The sequence below is a fragment of the Podarcis bocagei genome (genome assembly GCF_964188305.1).
Source record: "Podarcis bocagei genome assembly, chromosome: 13".
NCBI classification, from domain to species: domain Eukaryota; kingdom Metazoa; phylum Chordata; class Lepidosauria; order Squamata; family Lacertidae; genus Podarcis; species Podarcis bocagei.
Window position 1 is genome coordinate 57,755,727 of NC_138138.1, and position 19,262 is coordinate 57,774,988.

Here is a 19,262-nt window from a genome sequence, read left to right on the forward strand (position 1 = left end):
GCAGCGTCCACAGAAGTCCAGTGTAATACAGTGTAAATAAATACGTAGTTTAGATCTACAGATGGGTCATTCTTCTTGCTGTGCAATGACAGAAGATTGGTGTGCATAAATCAAGCTGGTTTATGTCGCTGAAGGGCACACTGGAATGAGGGGACGCGCCATTCCAAAGTTGTGCTTACTGGGAGGATGCCCGGAAAGGTCAGGGAGACTGAGGGGTCAACCCCAGAGCATCATAAATCCCAGCAGGAGTTCCGCTCCTTCCTCCTGGGCCCTGTCAGGAAAGTGGTGGTGGGGGATGTGTTCAGACCCCTGGGCTCTCACTTGTGGGGTGCCCCAGGGCTCTGTCCTCCCCGCATGCTTTGTAATATCTACATGAAGCCACTGGGAGAGATCATCAGGAGGTTTGGGCTGGGTGTTCATCAGTATGTGGATGATACCCAGCTCTACCTCTCTTTTAAATCAGAACCAGTGAAGGCGGTGAAGGTCCTGTGTGAGTGGAGGCAGCTGGAGGACAGGTGACGGCTAACGGATTGAGGTTGAATCCTGACAAGACAGAGGTACTGTTTTTGGGGGACAGGAGGCGGGCAGGTGTGGAGGATTCCCTGGTCCTGAATGGGGCAACTGTGCCCCTGAAGGACCAGGTGCGCAGCCTGGGAGTCATTTTGGACTCACAGCTGTCCATGGAGGTGCAGGTCAAGTCTGTGTCCAGGGCAGCTCCAGCTAGTACACAGGCTGAGACCCTCCCTGCCCACGGACTGTCTCACCAGAGTGGTGCATGCTCTGGTTATCTCCCACTTGGACTACTGCAATGCACTCTACGTGGGGCTACCTTTGAAGGTGACCCAGAAACTACAACTAATCCAGAATGCGGCAGCTAGACGGGTGACTGGGAGCAACTGCCGAGACCACATAACACCAGACCTGAATGACCTACATTGTCTCCCAGTACGTTTCTGAGCACAATTCAAAGTGTTGGTGCTGACCTTGAAAGCCCTAAACGGCCTCGGTCCAGTAGACCTGAAGGAGCGTCTCCACCCCCATCATTCAGTCTGGACACTGAGGTCCGGCTCTGAGGGCTTTCTAGAAGTTCCCTCACTGCAAAAAGCGAAGTTACAGGGAACCAGGCAGAGGGCCTTCTCGGTAGTGGTGCCCGCCCTGTGGAACACCCCTCCCATTAGATGTCAAGGAGATGAAGAACTACACAACTTTTAGAAGAAAACTGAAGGCAGCCCTGTTTAGGGAGGTTTTTAATGTTTGATTTATTATTATTTATATATATATTTGTTGGAAGCCGCCCATAGTGGCTCAGGAAACCCAGCCAGATGGGTGGGGTATAAATATAACAACTACAACAATTACTACTACTAATACTACTACTACTAAAATCCCTCTCAGCCATGAATATCACTGGCTGACCTTGAGGACCAGGCACTACATCACAACATTGCCAGGGGGTTGGACTAGATGACCCTCAGCGTCCCTTCAAACACTACAATCTTATAAGTTATTTGATGGGAAGTGAAACTTTCATTCCAGGTGAAGCTTTTTCCACATTTCAAGCACTATTAGGGTTTCTCCGTCACATGAATTCTCTGATGGGAAGTGAGTGTTTGCTTCAAGGTGAAGCTCTTTCCGCACTCTTGGCATTGAAATGGTTTCTCCCCACTGTGAATTCTCTGATGTCACAGAAGCGCTCTTCTTGCAGGAAGGCCCAATGTGCATTCTAAGGACTGATACAGTTTCTTCGCTGCATGAATTATTTCGTGGGAAGTGAGATGGTCTTTCCTGCTGAAGCTCTTTCCACATTCTAAGCACTGATAGGGTTTCTCCCCTGTATGAGTTCTTTCATGAGAACTGAGAGTGGAGCGGTGATTGAAGCTCTTTCCACATTCCACACACTGATATGGTTTCTCCCCTGTATGAACTCTTTGATGGGAAGTGAGATAGGCCTTCATACTGAAGCTCTTTCCACATTCCAAGCATTGATATGGCTTCTCCCCTATATGAATTCTTTGATGGGAAGTGAGATAGGTCTTCATACTGAAGCTCTTTCCACATTCCAAGCACTGATAGGGTTTCTCCCCTGTATGGATTCTTTGATGGGAAGTGAGACTGACTCTGTGAATGAAGCTCTTCCCACATTCCAAGCACTGATAGGGTTTCTCCCCTGTATGAGTTCTTTGATGGAAAGTGAAAGAGTCGCGTCGACTAAAGCTCTTTCCACATTCCAAGCACTGAAATGGTTTCTCCCCTTTATGAGTTATTTGATGGGCAGTGAGTTTGATGCTTTCACTGAAGCTCTTTCCACATTCCAAGCACTGATAGGGTTTCTCCCCTATATGAATTCTTTGATGGGACCCAAGGGAACGGCTATTATTGAAGCTCTTTCCACATTCCAAGCACTGATAGGGTTTCTCACCTGTATGAATACCTTGATGGGACCCAAGGGAGCGGCTATTATTGAAGCTCTTTCCACATTCCAAGCACTGATAGGGTTTCTCCCCACTATGAGTTCTTTGATGGTCAGTGAGATGTTGCTTTGTTCTGAAGTTCCTTCCACAGTCTGAGCACTGATACGGTTTATTCCCAATGGGATTTTGATGAGACATGGAATCAGAGCTGTTAGTGAGGTTATCTCCACATTCCAAAGGCTGACATGGCTTCTGCACTGTGTGGATTTTCTCATGGTTTCCCTTGTTCTTCATTTCTAATTCCTCAGCACCTGAAATGAAGAGAGAGAGCGTCAGGATGATATGAAGCCCCCAATTATTGAACAATGCTCATTAGCGCTTGTGAGAGGAAGAACTGAAAGGATTTAGATGACGAGCGTAAGCAGCGCACCCTTCCCTCCCTCTCTGAGTTTTCTTTCTCCAGAGCAGGAGCCCAGGACCAGATGTGTGTGTCAGGCACCCCAGAGGGGCTTTCTTTGGGGAACCCTCTTGGCCGACATGCTGAGCTGCTTCTTCCCTTAGATACAGAAGCAGGAGGAACAGCTTCGTGTGAAAAAGGCTCTGGAAGCAGGAAACCCTTTCTGAGAAGGAGAGAGTTGCAAGCGGACCCCTGGGGTGATCTAGTCCTATCCCCTGAAATGCAGGAATCTCAGCTTACACACCCAACCTCTGCTTGCAAAACTCCATTGATTCCTTCTGCAGAGGCAGAAGAGTCATCCAAGCTCTGCTTGAAGTCCTCCAATGAAGGAGAGTCCTGCATCTTCCAAAGAAGTCCAAGGATTGAGTCAGAATCTCCTTTCTTGTAACATGAAGCCACTGGGCTTGGGTCCTCCAGAGCAGCACCAGAAAACAAGGTTGCTCCACCTTCCATGGGAGAGCCCCTTCAATACTGGGAAATCTCCCGATGTTACCTCCCATTCTGCCACATCCCAGATAAGTGATGTCTAATGTCAAGAAGGTGACAGATTCAAGATGGGAGACGGTACATCCATCCCAGTAAACATCTTTAACTGCATTGGGCTTCTGTTTCGGGTCTGCTCCAGGAATGGATGACTCCTTCGACATCACAGGGAAAGGCAGATAAAGAGGATGGTGGGGGTTAAAGCATTCTCTGGATTCCTCTCAGGGCAGGGGAGGAACGGGACCTGTGGCCTGGCATTCGCTTCCCCATGGAAGGCAGGCACTGGGGGCAGGAGCACTTTGTCTGCTGCAACCCCCCCCCCCAACACCCCGTTTCTGGAAGCAGAAGTCATCCTACGAATTGGATGTTAATTGGCAATTAAAGTAAAGGCATGGACTAGAGGAGATGCAACTACAATCTGTGGTACATTCAGCTGCATGGATTTAAGGTCTGAACTGAGATAAGATATCATTGTGTGCGAGAGATGGTTGGGGGAGAGAATCCCATGGTTGTTTATTTTGAGTTTTTCGCTTTACTTTTATGATATGGCAACCCTCTCAGAATGCAGGTTTAAGAAATATATACAAGTGAGGATGGAATAAGTTGGAGTAACATTAAGATTAACAAACAGCAACAGAGATTGTGTGTGATTTGAAAGGAAGAAAGGAAGGGGAAAGCGGGGAAGCTCTAGTGTTTGACTGGACTATGCTGGCAATATAGAGCCAACCCACCACCCGCCACTTTTTATAGGTTTAAGAGGCTATTTTATTCAGCAAAGTGTGTATCAGAGGAAAGTAAGGGAAGGGAAGAAACTGGATACATCTAACAAGCTAATAAAGAAAGAGAAAGATTTCTTTACAAAAGTGGGAAATAAAGATATAGTACAAGAGATAAAGACGTTACCGATACAATACTCAATGCTTGCAAACCAATGCTTGTTCTCCTGCCCTCAATGCTTGCCTGGTCCTGGGACAAGGGGGTCAAGAATGCTTTCCAAAGACACAGAGTCTGTCAGCTGTCCCTCCCTAGTGTTTCTTCTTCCTGCTGTTCCTTTTCCAATATTTCCCCGCTTCTTCCCTCTGCAGCCTCTGAACTATGACTGTCTGCAAACCACAGTTCTAAATCTATACTGTCCTCTTGCCCACGGGAAGGTTCAGGAGCAGGGGGGCAGCCCCCACCATTCCTCCTTAGTCCAGCCCCTGACAATAGGAGAGGGGGCAGTGATTCCTACAATTTCTATAATTCCATCAAGATCTTCCTGCCTCTTTCTCACCTTGCCCATCTTTGGTCATCCTGTTTCCGTTTAACAACAAGGCGAAAGACTTGTGATCGTGAGCAATGATCTGAACCTAGACATCTCTGTCTCCAACCTGCCTTTGCACCCCCTTGCCAGGGGGTGGGTGGATCCCACTGGGGAGCTGAGAATCCTGCAATGAGCAACCCTATATTTGCATGTGTTGATAATGCCTGATGTGTGTGAACTCAGGATGTTCCTGAATGCCTTGCAGGAGGCGGGAATAAGGCTTCCAAAATCTGGGAGGTTTCTAATATAAAAATATTGACTGAATTTCTAAACAAGTATTATGACCAAACAGGGAACCTTACCGGGAGAGTTCATGATCCTCCAAGTCTCCTCCATGACTTCCTTATGCAGAGCTCTCTGGGCAGGATCCAGCAACGCCCACTCCTCAGCCGTGAAATGAACAGCGACATCTTCAAAAGAAACTGGACCCTAAAAGAAAAAAGGTCCTTCTCTTACACAACATAAAGATTATTTCCTGCACATTCCTCTTTCTGCCTGCATTGCATTAATCAGATTTGTTTGCTGCACATTTTGACTGTGGGTGCATAATTTAATGTTTGGGGAATCTTTCATACTGTTTTTAATGATGGGTATGAATCTTAGTGAAAATGGATGGAACTGTATGTTTATTTCTTCAAATCATTCTGTCTGTGCAAGCACGCTAGTTTTCCAGATTTGACAGAAGAAAAAAGAGCAGGAGAGAGATTCATTTGCCCCCAGAAATGCCCTGGCTGCCCCCCCCCATCCTTCCCCCCTCCAAGGCTCCTTCCCCCTACCTGATCCGGTTCCTCAGCCGCTGCTTCCCCTCCACCAGGAGGAAGAGATGGAGGAGGAGGTCTTGCCGGCATCCTTCTTTCACCTGCGAGAGACAAAGGGAAGTGGGGAGACAGGAGTTCAGGATGCTTCTCTCAGAGGTGCATTTGGGGGTTTGCCCCCATTTCATAATTTAGTTAGGGTAAAGTAGGTACATCTCTCTTTTGGGTTCTTGGCCCCAAGTATCTTCCCCAAAACACTGAAAGAACCCACAGATTATTTTGAGAATGGCCAAAATGTGACCCAACTGAGAAGAAATTCCTTTCTCCTTACCCAGCGGCCTCTCTCTGGTGTCCAACGAAGTCCTTTCTGCCTCAGAGGAATCAGGACCCGTTTCTGAAGACAGATCCCTTTCCTGAAAGAGCAACAAGAATTTGAAATAGAGAATGTGGAGATGGGTTTGAGAAGGAATGGCTGGGACAAAAACTGGAGGGGTATCCAATGTCATTCCCAAAAAAAAGGGATGGGATTTAGTGATCTTCTCCCTCCTTGGAGCCCCTTGGGAGTATCCGGAGGAAAGTCTCTCTCACCTGCTTCCTCTCCTCTGCCTGACTCAGGAGGAAACCTTCGGCCAGGGCCACTGCCTGGGAACTGGTCTCTGCTCCGCATTCCCTCACCCAGCTCTCCATCTCCGCTGGAAGGACAGCCAGGAACTGCTCCAAGATCACCAGGTCCAGCATCTCAGCTTTCGTGTGCCTTTCTGGCTTCAGCCACTGGTGGCAGAAGTGGTGGAGTTGGCTGCAAACCTCACGGGGTCCTTTGACTTGCAGATAGCAGAACCAGCTGAACTGCCGGCTCTGCGCCTCTGAGCGAAGGGTGTGTTCCTCACCCAGGATCCTCTGCACAGAGCTTTCCCAGAATCCCCCACTGCTCCCATTGTCAATGCCATGACCTCTCCCGGCTCCGGGGCCAGCTGAGTCTTGCTCATCCATCTTCGCTCTCAAGAAATCTCCAAAAGATCAGAAGGAACCCCTTGGTCCTCTGCCAAGTTCTGTCCGTCCGAAAGTGAGGTGCTGGCAAATTCTACAAAGAAAGACATTGTTCTGTTATAGAACTGATAGACGGGAAGGAGAAGGTGGTTCCCTGAGTAAGCGTAGATGAGTCTTGGAAGGAACCAGGACCCTGACTCTGAGCTTTCGTTAAGAAAAAAAGGAAGAAGGAAGAAGAAGAAATCATCTAGTCCCCCTACAAGGAACGTGATTTATCTGGCAACACCTTGAGGGTCACGTGGGTGAGCCCAAAGTTCACATGGGCAGGGCCAAAAAGAAAGTACAGTAGGATTCACCTTATTTCTGTGATTGTAAGTGGTTTTAAACTGTTTTTGTTATACTGTTGTAATGTTGAAATCTGCCCTAAAATCATAAGGATTGGTAATTAATAATATTTAAAGTAACAATAATGTGGCATAGCATAACCCCCCCCCACCACCACCACATCTGCTTAGAGGTTCTCAGTAACTAGCATTGCCCCTGGCTAGTTTGCCAGCCCCAGTCTCTTTGGGACAAGAGGAGGAGGCCATGGTATTCTATGCTCTGGATCCAATGGGATCATTGCAATGCCCCCCCCCCATGTGCAGCTGCCCTTGAAGACAACTCAGAAACGGATGCAAAATGCAGTCCTTGGATTATGGGCTGGGCTCCTTCTCTTTATTAATTTCATTCACTTCTGGGCCCAGTTCATGGGACTCACAGGATCCAAATATCTGAAGAAAGGCCTCCTTTGCTACACCCCCCCTTGGGGGCTCAGGGGGGCAGAGGGGCCCTCTTGGTGGTTTCCCCACACTCCAGAGCTTTGGGTGGCCTGGTGGCGGTTCCTCCTGGGGAATTTCCTGCCCCCTTCCCCTCTTGACTGAGCTCTCGGATGCCCGCCCCACCCCACAAGCTTCTTTCACTGAACCCCAGAACTGCAGAGCTGGAAGGGGCCCTGGGGGTCATGTGACCCAACTCCCCGCAATGGAGGAATCTCAACTCACACATCCTTGAGAGATGGACATCCAAACTCTGCTTAGAAATCTTCAGGGAAGCAGAGATTCCTGCACTGCAGGGGGCTGGACTAGATGACCCTCGGGCTCCCTTCCAGCTCTACCATTCCATGTTCCTATGATTCTCACAGGGGCCTGAATGGGAAGCCCCCCAGCCGGACTGGTGCTCAAAAGTCCCTCCCCCCCCCCGCGCTCCCTTCCAGCAACTGGGATTCAGCAGCATCTCTGGGGAGACAAGAGCTCAGTCCTCCTGCATGAAGCCAAGCAGAGCCTCTCCTCCTCCTCCTCCCTGCCCTGGTCCCAGCCTCGCCTCCTGGGGCGGGGAGTTCCGCAGGCTTGACTCTGCACCGCAGGAAGAAGCGCTTTCTCTTCTCTGCCCCTTCCCCTCTTCCAACAGTCTCAATTGATTGCATGGCTCACGCTCCCCTCTTCTTCTTATTTGCATCTATTTGGCGTACAAATCTCTCTTTCCCCCTGCGGCGCCTGGATTCCGGGGTCTGAAGGGGGCTTCTTGGCAGGGCCTTGCCTTCCCTCCCCCAAGCCAGGGGTGCCGAGGAAATGCCCTGGTCCCCTGCTCCCGACTTGGGGACCCCCCTGCACCCCCTTCTCCCCACTGCGCCCTCGGGGGGGCGGGAGACAGAGGAGACTCACCCCAGGCAGAAGCTGCACAGGCGACCGGAGGTCCCGCCCCCTCGCCCACTGCTTCCTGCCCCCTCTAGGAACCCGGCTCCGTTCCTCTTAACCCTTGGAATGCCGAGCACCCCACTTCTCCCTCCTTGCTCTGGAGGACCTGCCCCCTCCCGCAGGATTTCCGTCCGCTCTAGGAAGGCAGGTCACTTGCTTTTAACCCTTGGGACGGGGAAGACTTTCTTTGAGGGACTGTTGTGGTGGAGTCGTGTCCGCCTCTCGGTGCCTCCCTGGAGGAGAGCGCGCCAGGCCCTCCTGCCTCCCGCAGTTGGGTCAGACTCGTGTCGTGGCTTCGGCAGCATTTTATGGGTTAGGAATACCTTCTTCCTATGGGTAGCCAGAAGCCCATTGCTGATCCAAGGCCCAGATGAGTAGAAGAGAGGAATGGAAGCCAGGCGGAGAGGGGGAGGAATGGAAGAGTGGGTGGATATAGCAGACGACACAGAGATTTCTCAAAGTACAGTGGTACCTCGGGTTAAGTACTTCATTCGTTCCGGAGGTCTGTTCTTAACCTGAAACTGTTCTTAACCTGAAGCACCACCTTAGCTAATGGGACCTCCCGCTGCTGCCACACGATTTCTGTTCTCATCCTGATGCAAAGTTCTTAACCCAAGGTACTATTTCTGGGTTAGCGGAGTCTGTAACCTGAAGCATATGTAACCCGAGGTACCACTGTAGTTCTTTATAAGTAAGCCGGAACTGGACTAAACTGAAAACAGTTCCATAGGCAGCCAGCTGTCAACATTGCAACAACCACCCAGGGTTTCCTGCCTAAATTAACTGAGGTGGACCTGAGTGAAAACTATGTAGACATTATGATGCCCCTGGTGGCCAGGGTGAGAACTTCAAGACATAACACCAGGAACTCTATCCGGGAAGAGAAAGCCAGAGGAGGTGCATCTTTAACAAGGAGATGGGAACAGCAGTGTCTCTTATTCTGGATAGTATTTCAGACAGTCAACTGGTCCACACTGATGGATTTTGTTAATAATGATTTGAAAATCAGGACATTTGCCACTCTCATAGATGGCAAACCAAGGTTCAGGCTCACTGATGTCATTGGCCATCTGAGAAAAGTTTGTGGAGAAAAGAGCAATCACTCCAGCCAGGAATGGAAACTCCAGTGATTCAAAATACGTGTCACAGTCTCAGAAGAGAGCCAAGGCTCCATCCCAAAGAGTCATTTGCTTCAGGTATAACAAAGAGGGACACATATCCCGATTTTGTGAAGCTCCAAACCAACAAAATCCCCTTCATTTTAGCAACCAAATCAAAATCAGTGAAGCAGAGATCAAGAAAGCAATCATCTTTTGCAACAGAAGCATCTAGCTGTAAACAGATGTGATACAAAAAGAAAGAACTCAAACCAATGGTTGCTCGATTATGGATGGTCTTCATATATGTGTTAGGATGAAGATTTACTTGGCAGCCTGGACAATCTTAGCCTGTCAGTGGGGATGGCCATATTCCAATTGCAAATGGAGAAGCCATAAAGTGACACAGTACTGGTTCAGGGACCCAAAACTGAAAGCCAAACAGTCAATGAAGAGATAATCATGTGGAGAGTGTCATATATATGTCTCACACTTTGAATAAAACTCCCCAGAAACCAACAGACTACTATTCTAAGCGCTTATGCACCAACACTGGGTGCTGATGAAGACATTAAAGAACATTTATACTCTCAGTTGGATACCATCCTATCACAGACGCCTAAGGAGGATCAAATTATTCTCCTGGGTGATTTTAATGCAAGAGTTGGGCGAGATTTTGATCTGGGGCCTGGGAATATTGGGAAAGGAGGAACTGGCAACAGCAACCAGAACGCAATGTTACTTTTGACAATATATGCAGTGCACCACCTTATTACCAACACACTCTTTCGACAAAACAAATTCAAAACATCTTGGAGGCATCCTCTGTCAAACCACTGGCACCTCTTAGACTATGTACTAATTGTCCAAGCTGAAGATTGAATTGCAACCTGGCCAGTGACCAAGGAGGGCCAAGTGTGTGCAGAAGCGCATTTGATGAAGAGGGCCTATGAGACTAATCTCTCAGAAAGCCAGACTGCAGACGTGGCACACAAAAGCCAGACCCAGAACTCTGCGCTTGGGGACAACCAAGTGTGTAAGTTGCATTACTGAGTAAACCTCTTTTCCCGCCACGCACTGAAAAGAGAAGTTCCAAGGTGCTAGATTTAATCTCCGGGGGTGTGTGGGGTCCACCCAGGGGTGAATGTGCCATAGAAATTCGTAGCTGTCGGGTTTTTTGAATCTCTGCTTTTTAGCTCCTTGGGATCTATGTGGAAATGGTTCAGCGTGGTTGGTCTTTTTTATGTTTTATTGCTTATGACTACTTTTTTGTATTTATTTAATAAATTTGTATATGACCCTTCATCTGAAGATATCGGGCAGTTCACAGCACAAAACTACAGAACAAAAACAGAAAATACAGAATAAAAAGAAGAACAAAATAAAAACAAAACAAAATCTCCGCTTCCCACGAGCACATTTAAAAGGACACAGAATGTTTAATTAGCCAAAGTCATGATTGTTCTGTTGTCGTCATTCAAACCCCTTTCAAACTCCCAGCCAATCACCTCTCACCCCCAGCATTCCAAACTCCCCCTCCCTAGCCAACTTTACCATAAATCTTCTAGTATACTGTACTTACTTCTGTTACGTTAATTATTTTGCTATAGGTGTATACAACTTTGAATTCAAACACCAGAGCATCACAACTGAGCTTTAAGGAAACACACTTGCACATGCAGTTTCTGAGAGTCTCACCTGAGAACAAGTGTGGCATAGTGGTTAAAGGCTCAGATCTGGGAGAGCTGGATTCAAATCCCTTCTTAGCTGGGTGACCCTGGGGACCAGGCACTGCATCACAGCCTAGCCAACCTCACAGGATTATTGTCCGTGTTAAATCAGGAGGGCAAGAGCCAGGTGACACCACTGGGAGCTCTCTGGAGAAAAAGGTGGCCTTTAAACGCCATAAAGGAATTTCAGTAAGGACAAATGTCAGGTTCTGCATATAGGCAGGTATCACCAGCAAATATATAAGATGGGGGACATCTGGCTTCCCAGTAGAACATGTGAAAACGATCCAGGAGTGTTAGCAGAACTAAAGCTAAACATGAGTCTAAAGTGTGACGTAGCAGCAAAGAAAGCAAATGCTATCCAAGGGCGCATCAACAGAAGTCGAGTGTCCAGATAAAGGGAAGCCACAGTACTGTTATCTTCTTCCTTGGTCAGACCACGTCTGGAGTGCTGTGTCTTGTTTTGGGTGTCACAATTTGAATAGGACACTGACAAGCTGGAAGCATGACCAATGGCCTGGAAACAAAGCCTTAAGTGGAACAGTTGAGGGAATGGATATGTTTAGCCTGGAAAAGAGGAGACTGGGAGAAAACAGAATAGCAGTCTTCAAATATCTAGCAGACTGTCCCAGGCAAGATGCAGCAAGCTTGTTTTCTCCTGTTCTGGAGGGCAAGACCTGAACCAATGCATTCAAGTTATCAAAAATGAGATTCCGACTCAATATCAGGAGGAAGCTTCTGGTGGTATAAGCTGCTCAGCAGTGGAACAGATTCCTATGAGAGGTGTCATCTCCTTCCTTGGAGGTTTTTAATAAGAGATTAGATGGTTATATGTCATGGATGCTTTAGCTGAGATTCCTGTACTAGATGACTAACACAGCCCCTTCCAACACTACAATTCTATTATTCTGCTATTTTCCCTGCTGTGTGATCTTTGATGGGAAATGAGACTTTCCTTACAGTTAAAGCTCTTTTCACATTCCAAGCACTAATGTGCTTTCTCCCCTGTATGAATTCTTTGATGGGCAATAAGACTGACTCTCTGCCTGAAGCTCTTTCCACATTCCAAGCACTGATGTGGTTTCTCCCCTGTATGAATTCTTTGATGGGAAGTGAGACTGGTCTTTTGTATGAAGCTTTTTCCACATTCCATGCACTGATGTGGCTTCTCCCCTGTATGAATTCTTTCATGAGAAGTGAGAGTATCCCGCCGAGGGAAGCTCTTTCCACATTCCACGCACTGATATGGCTTCTCCCCACTATGAGTTCTTTGATGGTAAGTGAGATGTTGCTTTGTTCTGAAGTTCCTTCCACAGTCTGAGCACTGATATGGTTTGTCCTCACTGTGAGTTATTCGATGGTAAGAGAGACTTGCTTTTGAGGTGAAGTTCCTTGCGCAGTCCAAGCACTGATATGGTTTCTCCCCTGTATGAATTCTTTGATGGGAAGTGAAACCTGCCTTTGAGGTGAAGTTCCTTGCACATTCCAAGCACTGATGTAGTTTCTCCCCTGCATGAATTCTTTGATGGGAAGTGAGACGGTACTTCCGAATGAAGCTCTTTCCACATTCCGCGCACTGATATGGCTTCTCCCCACTATGAGTTATTTGATGGTAAGTGAGCTGTTGCTTTGTTCTGAAGTTCCTTCCACAGTCTGAGCACAGATATGGCTTCTCCCCTGTATGAATATTTAGATGGGTGGTGAGACTCACCTTCTGACTGAAGCTCTTTCCACACTCTAAGCACTGGTGTGGTTTCTCCCCTGTATGAATTCTTTGATGGATAGTGAGATGAGATCTGTGACTGAAGCTCTTTCCACACTCCAAGCACTGATGTGGTTTCTCCCCTGTATGAATTCTTTGATGGGAAGTGAGATGAGATCTGTGACTGAAGCTCTTTCCACATTCCACACATTGATATGGCTTCTCCCCTGCATGAATTCTTTCATGAGAAGTGAGACTATCTTTCCAAATGAAGCTCTTTCCGCATTCCAGGCACTGATATGGTTTCTCCCCTGTATGAATTCTTTCATGAGAACTGAGACTGGAGTGCTGACTGAAGCTCTTTCCACATTCCACACACTGATATGGCTTCTCCCCACTATGAGTTCTTTGATGGTAAGTGAGATGTTGCTTTGTTTTGAAGTTCCTTGCACAGTCTAAGCACTGATATGGTTCCTCACCTGTATGAATTCTTTGATGGGAAGTAAGACTCTTTTTCCAGCTGAAGCTCTTTCCACATTCCAAGCATTGATATGGTTTCTGGCCCGTATAAATTCTTAGATGGGAAGTGAGATGGCCCTTTCTATTGAAGCTCTTTCCACACTCCAAGCACTGATGTGGTTTCTCCCCACTATGAGTTCTTTGATGGGAAGTGAAATTTTGCTTTGTTCTGAAGTTCCTTGCACAGTCCAAGCACTGATATGATTTCTCCCCTGTATGAATTTTTAGATGGGTGGTGAGACTCACCTGCTTACTAAAGCTCTTTCCACACTCCAAGCACTGATGTGGTCTCTCCCCTGTATGAGTTCTTTGATGGGAAGTGGAATAGGAACTCTTGCCAGACTCCAGATATGTATACGGTTTCTCCACTGTGTGAACTTTGTCTTGGTCTCCCTTGTTCTGAATTTCTAATTCATCACCACCTGCAATGAACAGAGAAATGGATTAGAGCCTCAGGAAGAATTGTACTTCCAGGTCAGCCATGATCACAAGAGCAGCTTCTCCGAGCTTGGGGAAGTCTCAGGTGCAGAAATTGGGGTAGCGAAGGCAAACATTCCTTAAGACCCTGAGTGTAGCAGGGTGACAAGCCTGTTTCTCTGCCGCTCCCTGCTTGGAGGAAGTTGGAGGACCCTGTTCCAGGCTGGTTGAGAGGCTAGGCACTGGCAAAAATATTTCTGACTCAATTACTGAGAAGGCTCAGAGGCAATCGTGTAAGTGGCTGACTTCCTTATAAATTGGACTTGACTTAAAATTTAAAGACACTTTACCATAAAGGGTGGGCAGCAGCTGCAGGGGAAAATTCTGGCTGCTGGTGTGTGAAGAAAAGAGTGAAAGAAGTAAAAAAAAAAAAAAATCGCTGCCACAAAGGAGAAGGGAGAGGAGAGGGAAGGGAGAATGTTGATACATGTTGGAAAACAAAACCCCTAGATGGCTGTCGCCATTGGAGGCTAAAGCTGTGAAAAAACTCAATATGGAGGCTAAATGGCCGAAATATTGGGAAATTTTGGAACAAGAGGGTGACAGATTGAAATTATAGAGTCATGAGAAATTGAAGACTAAAGTACGAGATTGGCTCCATTATTATCAAATAATGGAGGTCTACAAACAAGACAGGAAAATTGGCTTCCAGGTGGAGAAATCAAAATTAGAAACAGAATTGTTAGAACCCAATGCTAAGAACTTGTCTAGAATGTATAACTTGTTGCTGAAATGGAATACACAAGATGAAACAGTTAAATCAGCTATGATTAAGTGGGCACAGGACATTGGTCATAACATTATGTTTGCTGACTGGGAACAGTTATGGACCACCGGTTTGAAATTTACGGCATGTAATGCCTTAAAGGAAAATATGAAAATGATCTATAGGTGGTACATGACCCCAGTCAAGCTAGCAAAAATTTATCATTTGCCTGATAATAAGTGTTGGAAATGTAGAGAGACTGAAGGTACCTTCTACCACCTTTGGTGGACGTGCCCGAAGATTAAGGCTTTCTGGGAAATGATATATAATGAAATGAAAAAGGTACTTAAATGTACTTTTCCTAAGAAACCAGAGGCCTTTCTCTTGGGCATAGTCGGCCAATTGGTGCCAAAGAAGGACAGAATTTTCTTTATGTATGCTACCACAGCAGCAAGAGTACTCATCGCAAAGCATTGGAAGACTCAAGATCTACCCACTCTGGAAGAATGGCAGATGAAGGTGATAGACTATATGGGACTGGCTGAAATGACTGGCAGAATCCGCGATCAGGGGAAAGAGACGGCGGAAGAAGATTGGAAGAAATTTAAAATTTATCTTAAGAAATATTGTAAAATTAATGAGTGTTAAAATGTTGAAGTTCTAAGGAAATTGGGGGGTTACAGCTGCAAAAGATTAAGTAAAAGAAAAGAATAAGGAAAAATTTGATAAAATTAAGTTTTGTTAGGATTTGCTGAAATAATTTTGGAAATTGGGATGCAGAAAGGGGAGGTATGGGGAAGTCGATGAAGTAAGGTTTAAGGAAAAAAGGGATATGAAATTATACATGTTTGTTTGTGTGTTTATTTGTTTGTTTATGTCTATTAAAACTTTGTAAAATCAATAAAAATTTTATTAAAAAAAAGAGAATGTTGATACAAAGCTATAAATTCCTTGGGAGAATACTACCCAATCCTCGTGGCTAATGGAATAAAGAGCACTAGAATCCAAAAGGGGATTGGGTACAATTTGACTTTGCCATATAAAGAGAGAGCTAAGAGAGAGAGCGCTTGGAATATTGCCAGCAGAGTGGAGGTGCACGGTGGGACGGAGCAGGCTGAAATGTCATGTCTGAATGAGAGAGATCTGCAGAACAAAACTTGCCCCAGAAGGACTGTTGTTTAAGCATGGATTATAGAAGTGAATTACAGTACTATGACGACCAGAACCAAAGAAAAAAACCTGAACCAGCCAGCCTCACAGAGGGCAACATCTGTAAGAGCAGAATTGACAAGGCAGCAATGGATTTAAATGAAACATGGATAGCAATCAAGTTGGCACTGGAGGCAAATTCCAATGAAATATCCCAACTTTCTTGTAACATCCAGGATTTAACTAAAAGAACTGCTTCAGTGGGAGAGACTGTTAATAAGGTTTCTTATGGGAATCGTGAAACCAAGAAGCAAGCAGAGACAATGCAGGGGAAGGGACAGAAATAAAGCAACAAGGAGAGCTGCTGTCAGATCAAATGGAAGTTTTGGAAATGCGACAAAAGGAGTCCTTTTTGATATTCCATGGGATCCTGGAACTAGGTGATTAAATCCAAGAGAAACTGGTGAAGCAGTTGGTGGAATTCCTTGAGATGGAAGCGGAGGAGATAATCTAAGTTTTCTGTATAAAGTCAGCCTTTGCAAGCACAAAGATGGACAAAGGATTATATAGTGGAACCTCAGGTTACAGACGCTTCAGGTTACAGACTCTGCTAACCCAGAAATAGTACCTCGGGTTAAGAGCTTGGCTTCGGGATGAGAACAGAAATCGTGCAGCAGCAGTGGGAGGCCCCATTAGCTAAAGTGGTGCTTCAGGTTAAGAACAGTTTCAGGTTAAGAACAGACCTCTGGAACGAATTAAGTTCTTAACCCGAGGTACCACTGTAATGATGTATCATGAAATGAAGAAGATGTAAGAATTGGTAATTTTCAAAAACCTGAAGCTTTTCTTTTAGGGATATTGGGGACAAATGTCCTGAAGAATATGATTAAACTATTTTTGTACGCAGCAACACTTTATATGCACAGAACTGGAAAGAAGAAACCAAGAGGAATGGCTTGTAAAAACATTGGAGTATGCAAAATTGGCAAAGTTGAGAGCAAGAGTGAGAGACCAAACTTTTTACTGAAGAGTAGAAACCCTTTTTGGAATATCTGAGAAAGAATTTTAGTCAAATGAAATCATGGGCAGGATTGGAATTATGAGCAGCGGATTGGAAATGATAATAAATGTAATGGATGAAATATGTATTAGATATAGTTTGATATATATCAGCAGCAGGAAAAAATGGGAATGAAAGCACCACGGAAATGAGGGAAGATGTCACCTCACTGTTGTTTTTTGGTAAAAGAAGCATATATTGAATTTGAAGTTAATTTGTTAAAGTTTTCTAAACTGAATAAAAATTATTATGCAAAGAGGAAAAAATGGAGTTGCCAATTATTGAATAACGCTAATGAACACCTGTGAGAAAGGAAGAACTGAAGTTAGATTTCTTACTGCAGAATTCACTGCCTTTGTTGACTGACACACCGTATTTTTCGCTCTATAACACGCACCTGACCATAACACACACATAGTTTTTAGAGGAGGAAAACAAGAAAAAAAATATTCTGAATCAAATGTACTAAACTATTTAATAAACAACCGGTATATCAGAATCATATTACAACCATGTAAAGTGAACAGCAGTCAACAGTGGCAATAAGAACCATCATCACTGTCATTAACAAATGAAGAGAGACTTTAAGGTTTGAGTACTCTTCTAGTCTTCTGTGAACCCCAATAACTTATCAGTGCCAGAGTCAGAATTTATGAAGCTCAGTTGCTCACAATCACTGACATCACTTTCTTCACTATCTTCATATAAAATACCACCTTCGCTTCCATCCAAAGCATTGCTAATGCCACATTTTTTGAATGACTGGACAACGATTTCCTCCTTCACCGAGTGCCATGATGTTTTCACCCATTCACAAACTTGATAGTGATAGTGGGCCTCTTCATTCGTCCAGTAGGTTTCAGATCATGATTACCAGCAGCCATCCATTTGTTCCACTCTTCTCGCATAAAGACCTTAAATGGCTTGTTGATGGAAATGTCGAGAGGTTGCAACTGGCTGGTAAGACCTCCAGGAATTACAGCTAGATGAGTCTTCGCTTCTTTAAAGCACTTTTTTGTAATTTCGCTAATATGTGCTCTAAACTGGTCCAGTACTAATAAGGCAGGTTTTTTCAAAAGCCCTCCAGGACGTTTGGACCACACTTTTTCAGCCCATACTCTCATTCCATTTTCGTCCATCCATCCTTTCTCATGAACATGTACAACAATTCCTCGTGGAATCACTTCTTTTGGAAATGTTTCCCTTTTGAAAATTAACATGGGTGGCAATTTGGTGCCGTCTGCACAGCAAGACAACACAACCGTGTAATGGGTTTTCTCATGTCCGGAGGTTTTCACAGCAATAGTTTTGGCACCTTTCAGATCCACAGTCCTATTAGATGGCACATCAAAGGTTAGCGGGACTTCATCCATATTCCCAATCTGGCCAATTTCAAATCCATTTCTCTTCCTAGCATCAATTACAAATTTATGAAAAGACAGAATCTTAGATTCATATTCTTCTGGCATTTTTTATGCAATTCTAGTTTTGGTGCGCATAGCAAGGCCACATCGCTTCATAAATCTGTAGCACCATGATGGTGAGCCAGTAAAATCGCGAATGCCTTTCTCTAAAGCAATGCGTTTGGCTTCATATATTATCATTTTTGTAGAGACTGTAAAGCCATTATTCTGGTGATGTGTGATCCATTCTTTCATGGCAATGTCCATCTGTGGCCACTTTGCAGCATGTCCACGAAAAGTGTGCTTGCTTTTATCTGCTTTTTGCAGCTGATCCTCCTGTTTCCTCCAACCTCTTATCATTTTTTCAGTTGGAGGTGGTCCAAAACGTCTCTCTGCCGCTCTGTTTCCATGCTCCTTAGCATATTTTACTACCTTTAGTTTAAAAGGAATCTTATATGCTACTCTTCTCTGCTTTATCATCCTTATCAGAACGGGGGAGGTTTTCTGCAAGGAAATACAGTTTTCTGCAAGAAAATGTTGAAGGAACTGTCAGTAATGTATGGTATCTCCAATACAGTGATGAAAGAAGGGGGGGGGGAGCTCACATTTGTCCCAGGCAAAGCAGCCAACTCCTATAGGCCTAGGTCCCTTCACCCCCCCCATTAAATATTTGAGGGAGTCATCCCCCACCCCCCATTGTGGTATGTGAGGTGAGGCTTACCTGGCCGCCCCCCAATATTTTTTGAAGTTGGAAGAGGGAGGGAGGGAAGGAAGGAAGAGAGAGAGAGGGGGGGAGCTCACATTTGTGCAGCTGCCTTGCCTCGAACCGGAGCAAAAAGAGGAGGAGGAGACTCAGGGACACGAGCCTTGTAAGCCGCTTTGTTTGAATTTACCTGTGAGGTGCTGGGGGAGGGACGGAAGGGGATGCCCTCTTTGTCCCTCCTTCCGGCTCATTGTAAAGAAAGCAGAGTAAGAGCCGCTTACATTACAGTCAGCCCATCAGACTATAAAGTCACCTCGCCAAAAAGCCATAGAGCAGGCAGACACGGAGGAAGAGAGGCTGCCTCCCTTCTCCCACCTTGGCTTTTGCACGCTGCGCGCAGCTCTTGCCGGCTTCTGAGCCGGAGGAAAAGAGGCTGCCTCCCGCCTCCCTTCTCCCACCTCGCCAAAAAGCCAGCAAGAGCAGCTCTTCCCGCCTGCATTTGCTCCATAACGCGCACACACATTTCCCTTTACCTTTTAGGGGGGGAAAACTGAGTGTTGTGGTGCGAAAAATATGGTACTTAT

At 45.8% G+C, this 19,262-nt stretch overlaps 3 protein-coding genes across 14 annotated transcripts in view; 1 reads left to right on the forward strand and 2 right to left on the reverse strand.

Moving 5' to 3' along the window:
• The window catches only part of LOC308572657 (zinc finger protein 213-like), a 32,630-nt gene extending 24,493 nt beyond the window's left edge, over positions 1-8,137 (reverse strand). Inside the window, exons 1-6 of one of the 2 annotated variants that reach the window (XM_081168925.1) lie at positions 8,100-8,137; positions 5,998-6,490; positions 5,741-5,822; positions 5,431-5,513; positions 4,957-5,083; positions 1,235-2,722 (exon numbers count right to left, since the gene is read on the reverse strand). In XM_081168925.1, coding sequence (XP_081025051.1) covers positions 1,683-2,722; positions 4,957-5,083; positions 5,431-5,513; positions 5,741-5,822; positions 5,998-6,399 — 1,734 coding nt within the window. In that variant the 5' untranslated portion in view covers positions 6,400-6,490; positions 8,100-8,137 and the 3' untranslated portion in view covers positions 1,235-1,682. Of the gene's footprint in view, positions 1-1,234; positions 2,723-4,956; positions 5,084-5,430; positions 5,514-5,740; positions 5,823-5,997; positions 6,491-8,099 lie in introns of those variants that run through there. The other variant, XM_081168926.1, reaches the window with a different exon arrangement.
• The window catches only part of LOC308572642 (uncharacterized protein), a 200,854-nt gene that overhangs the window by 2,909 nt on the left and 178,683 nt on the right, over positions 1-19,262 (forward strand). The gene's annotated exons all lie outside the window — the stretch shown is intronic.
• Positions 10,580-19,262, reverse strand: part of LOC308572645 (uncharacterized protein) — a 223,035-nt gene continuing 214,352 nt past the window's right edge. For all 11 annotated transcript variants that reach the window (XM_081168871.1, XM_081168873.1, XM_081168872.1 and 8 more), the window contains one exon: positions 10,580-13,602. In XM_081168871.1, the coding sequence (XP_081024997.1) occupies positions 11,948-13,602 (1,655 nt within the window). In that variant the 3' untranslated portion in view covers positions 10,580-11,947. The remainder of the gene's footprint in view (positions 13,603-19,262) is intronic.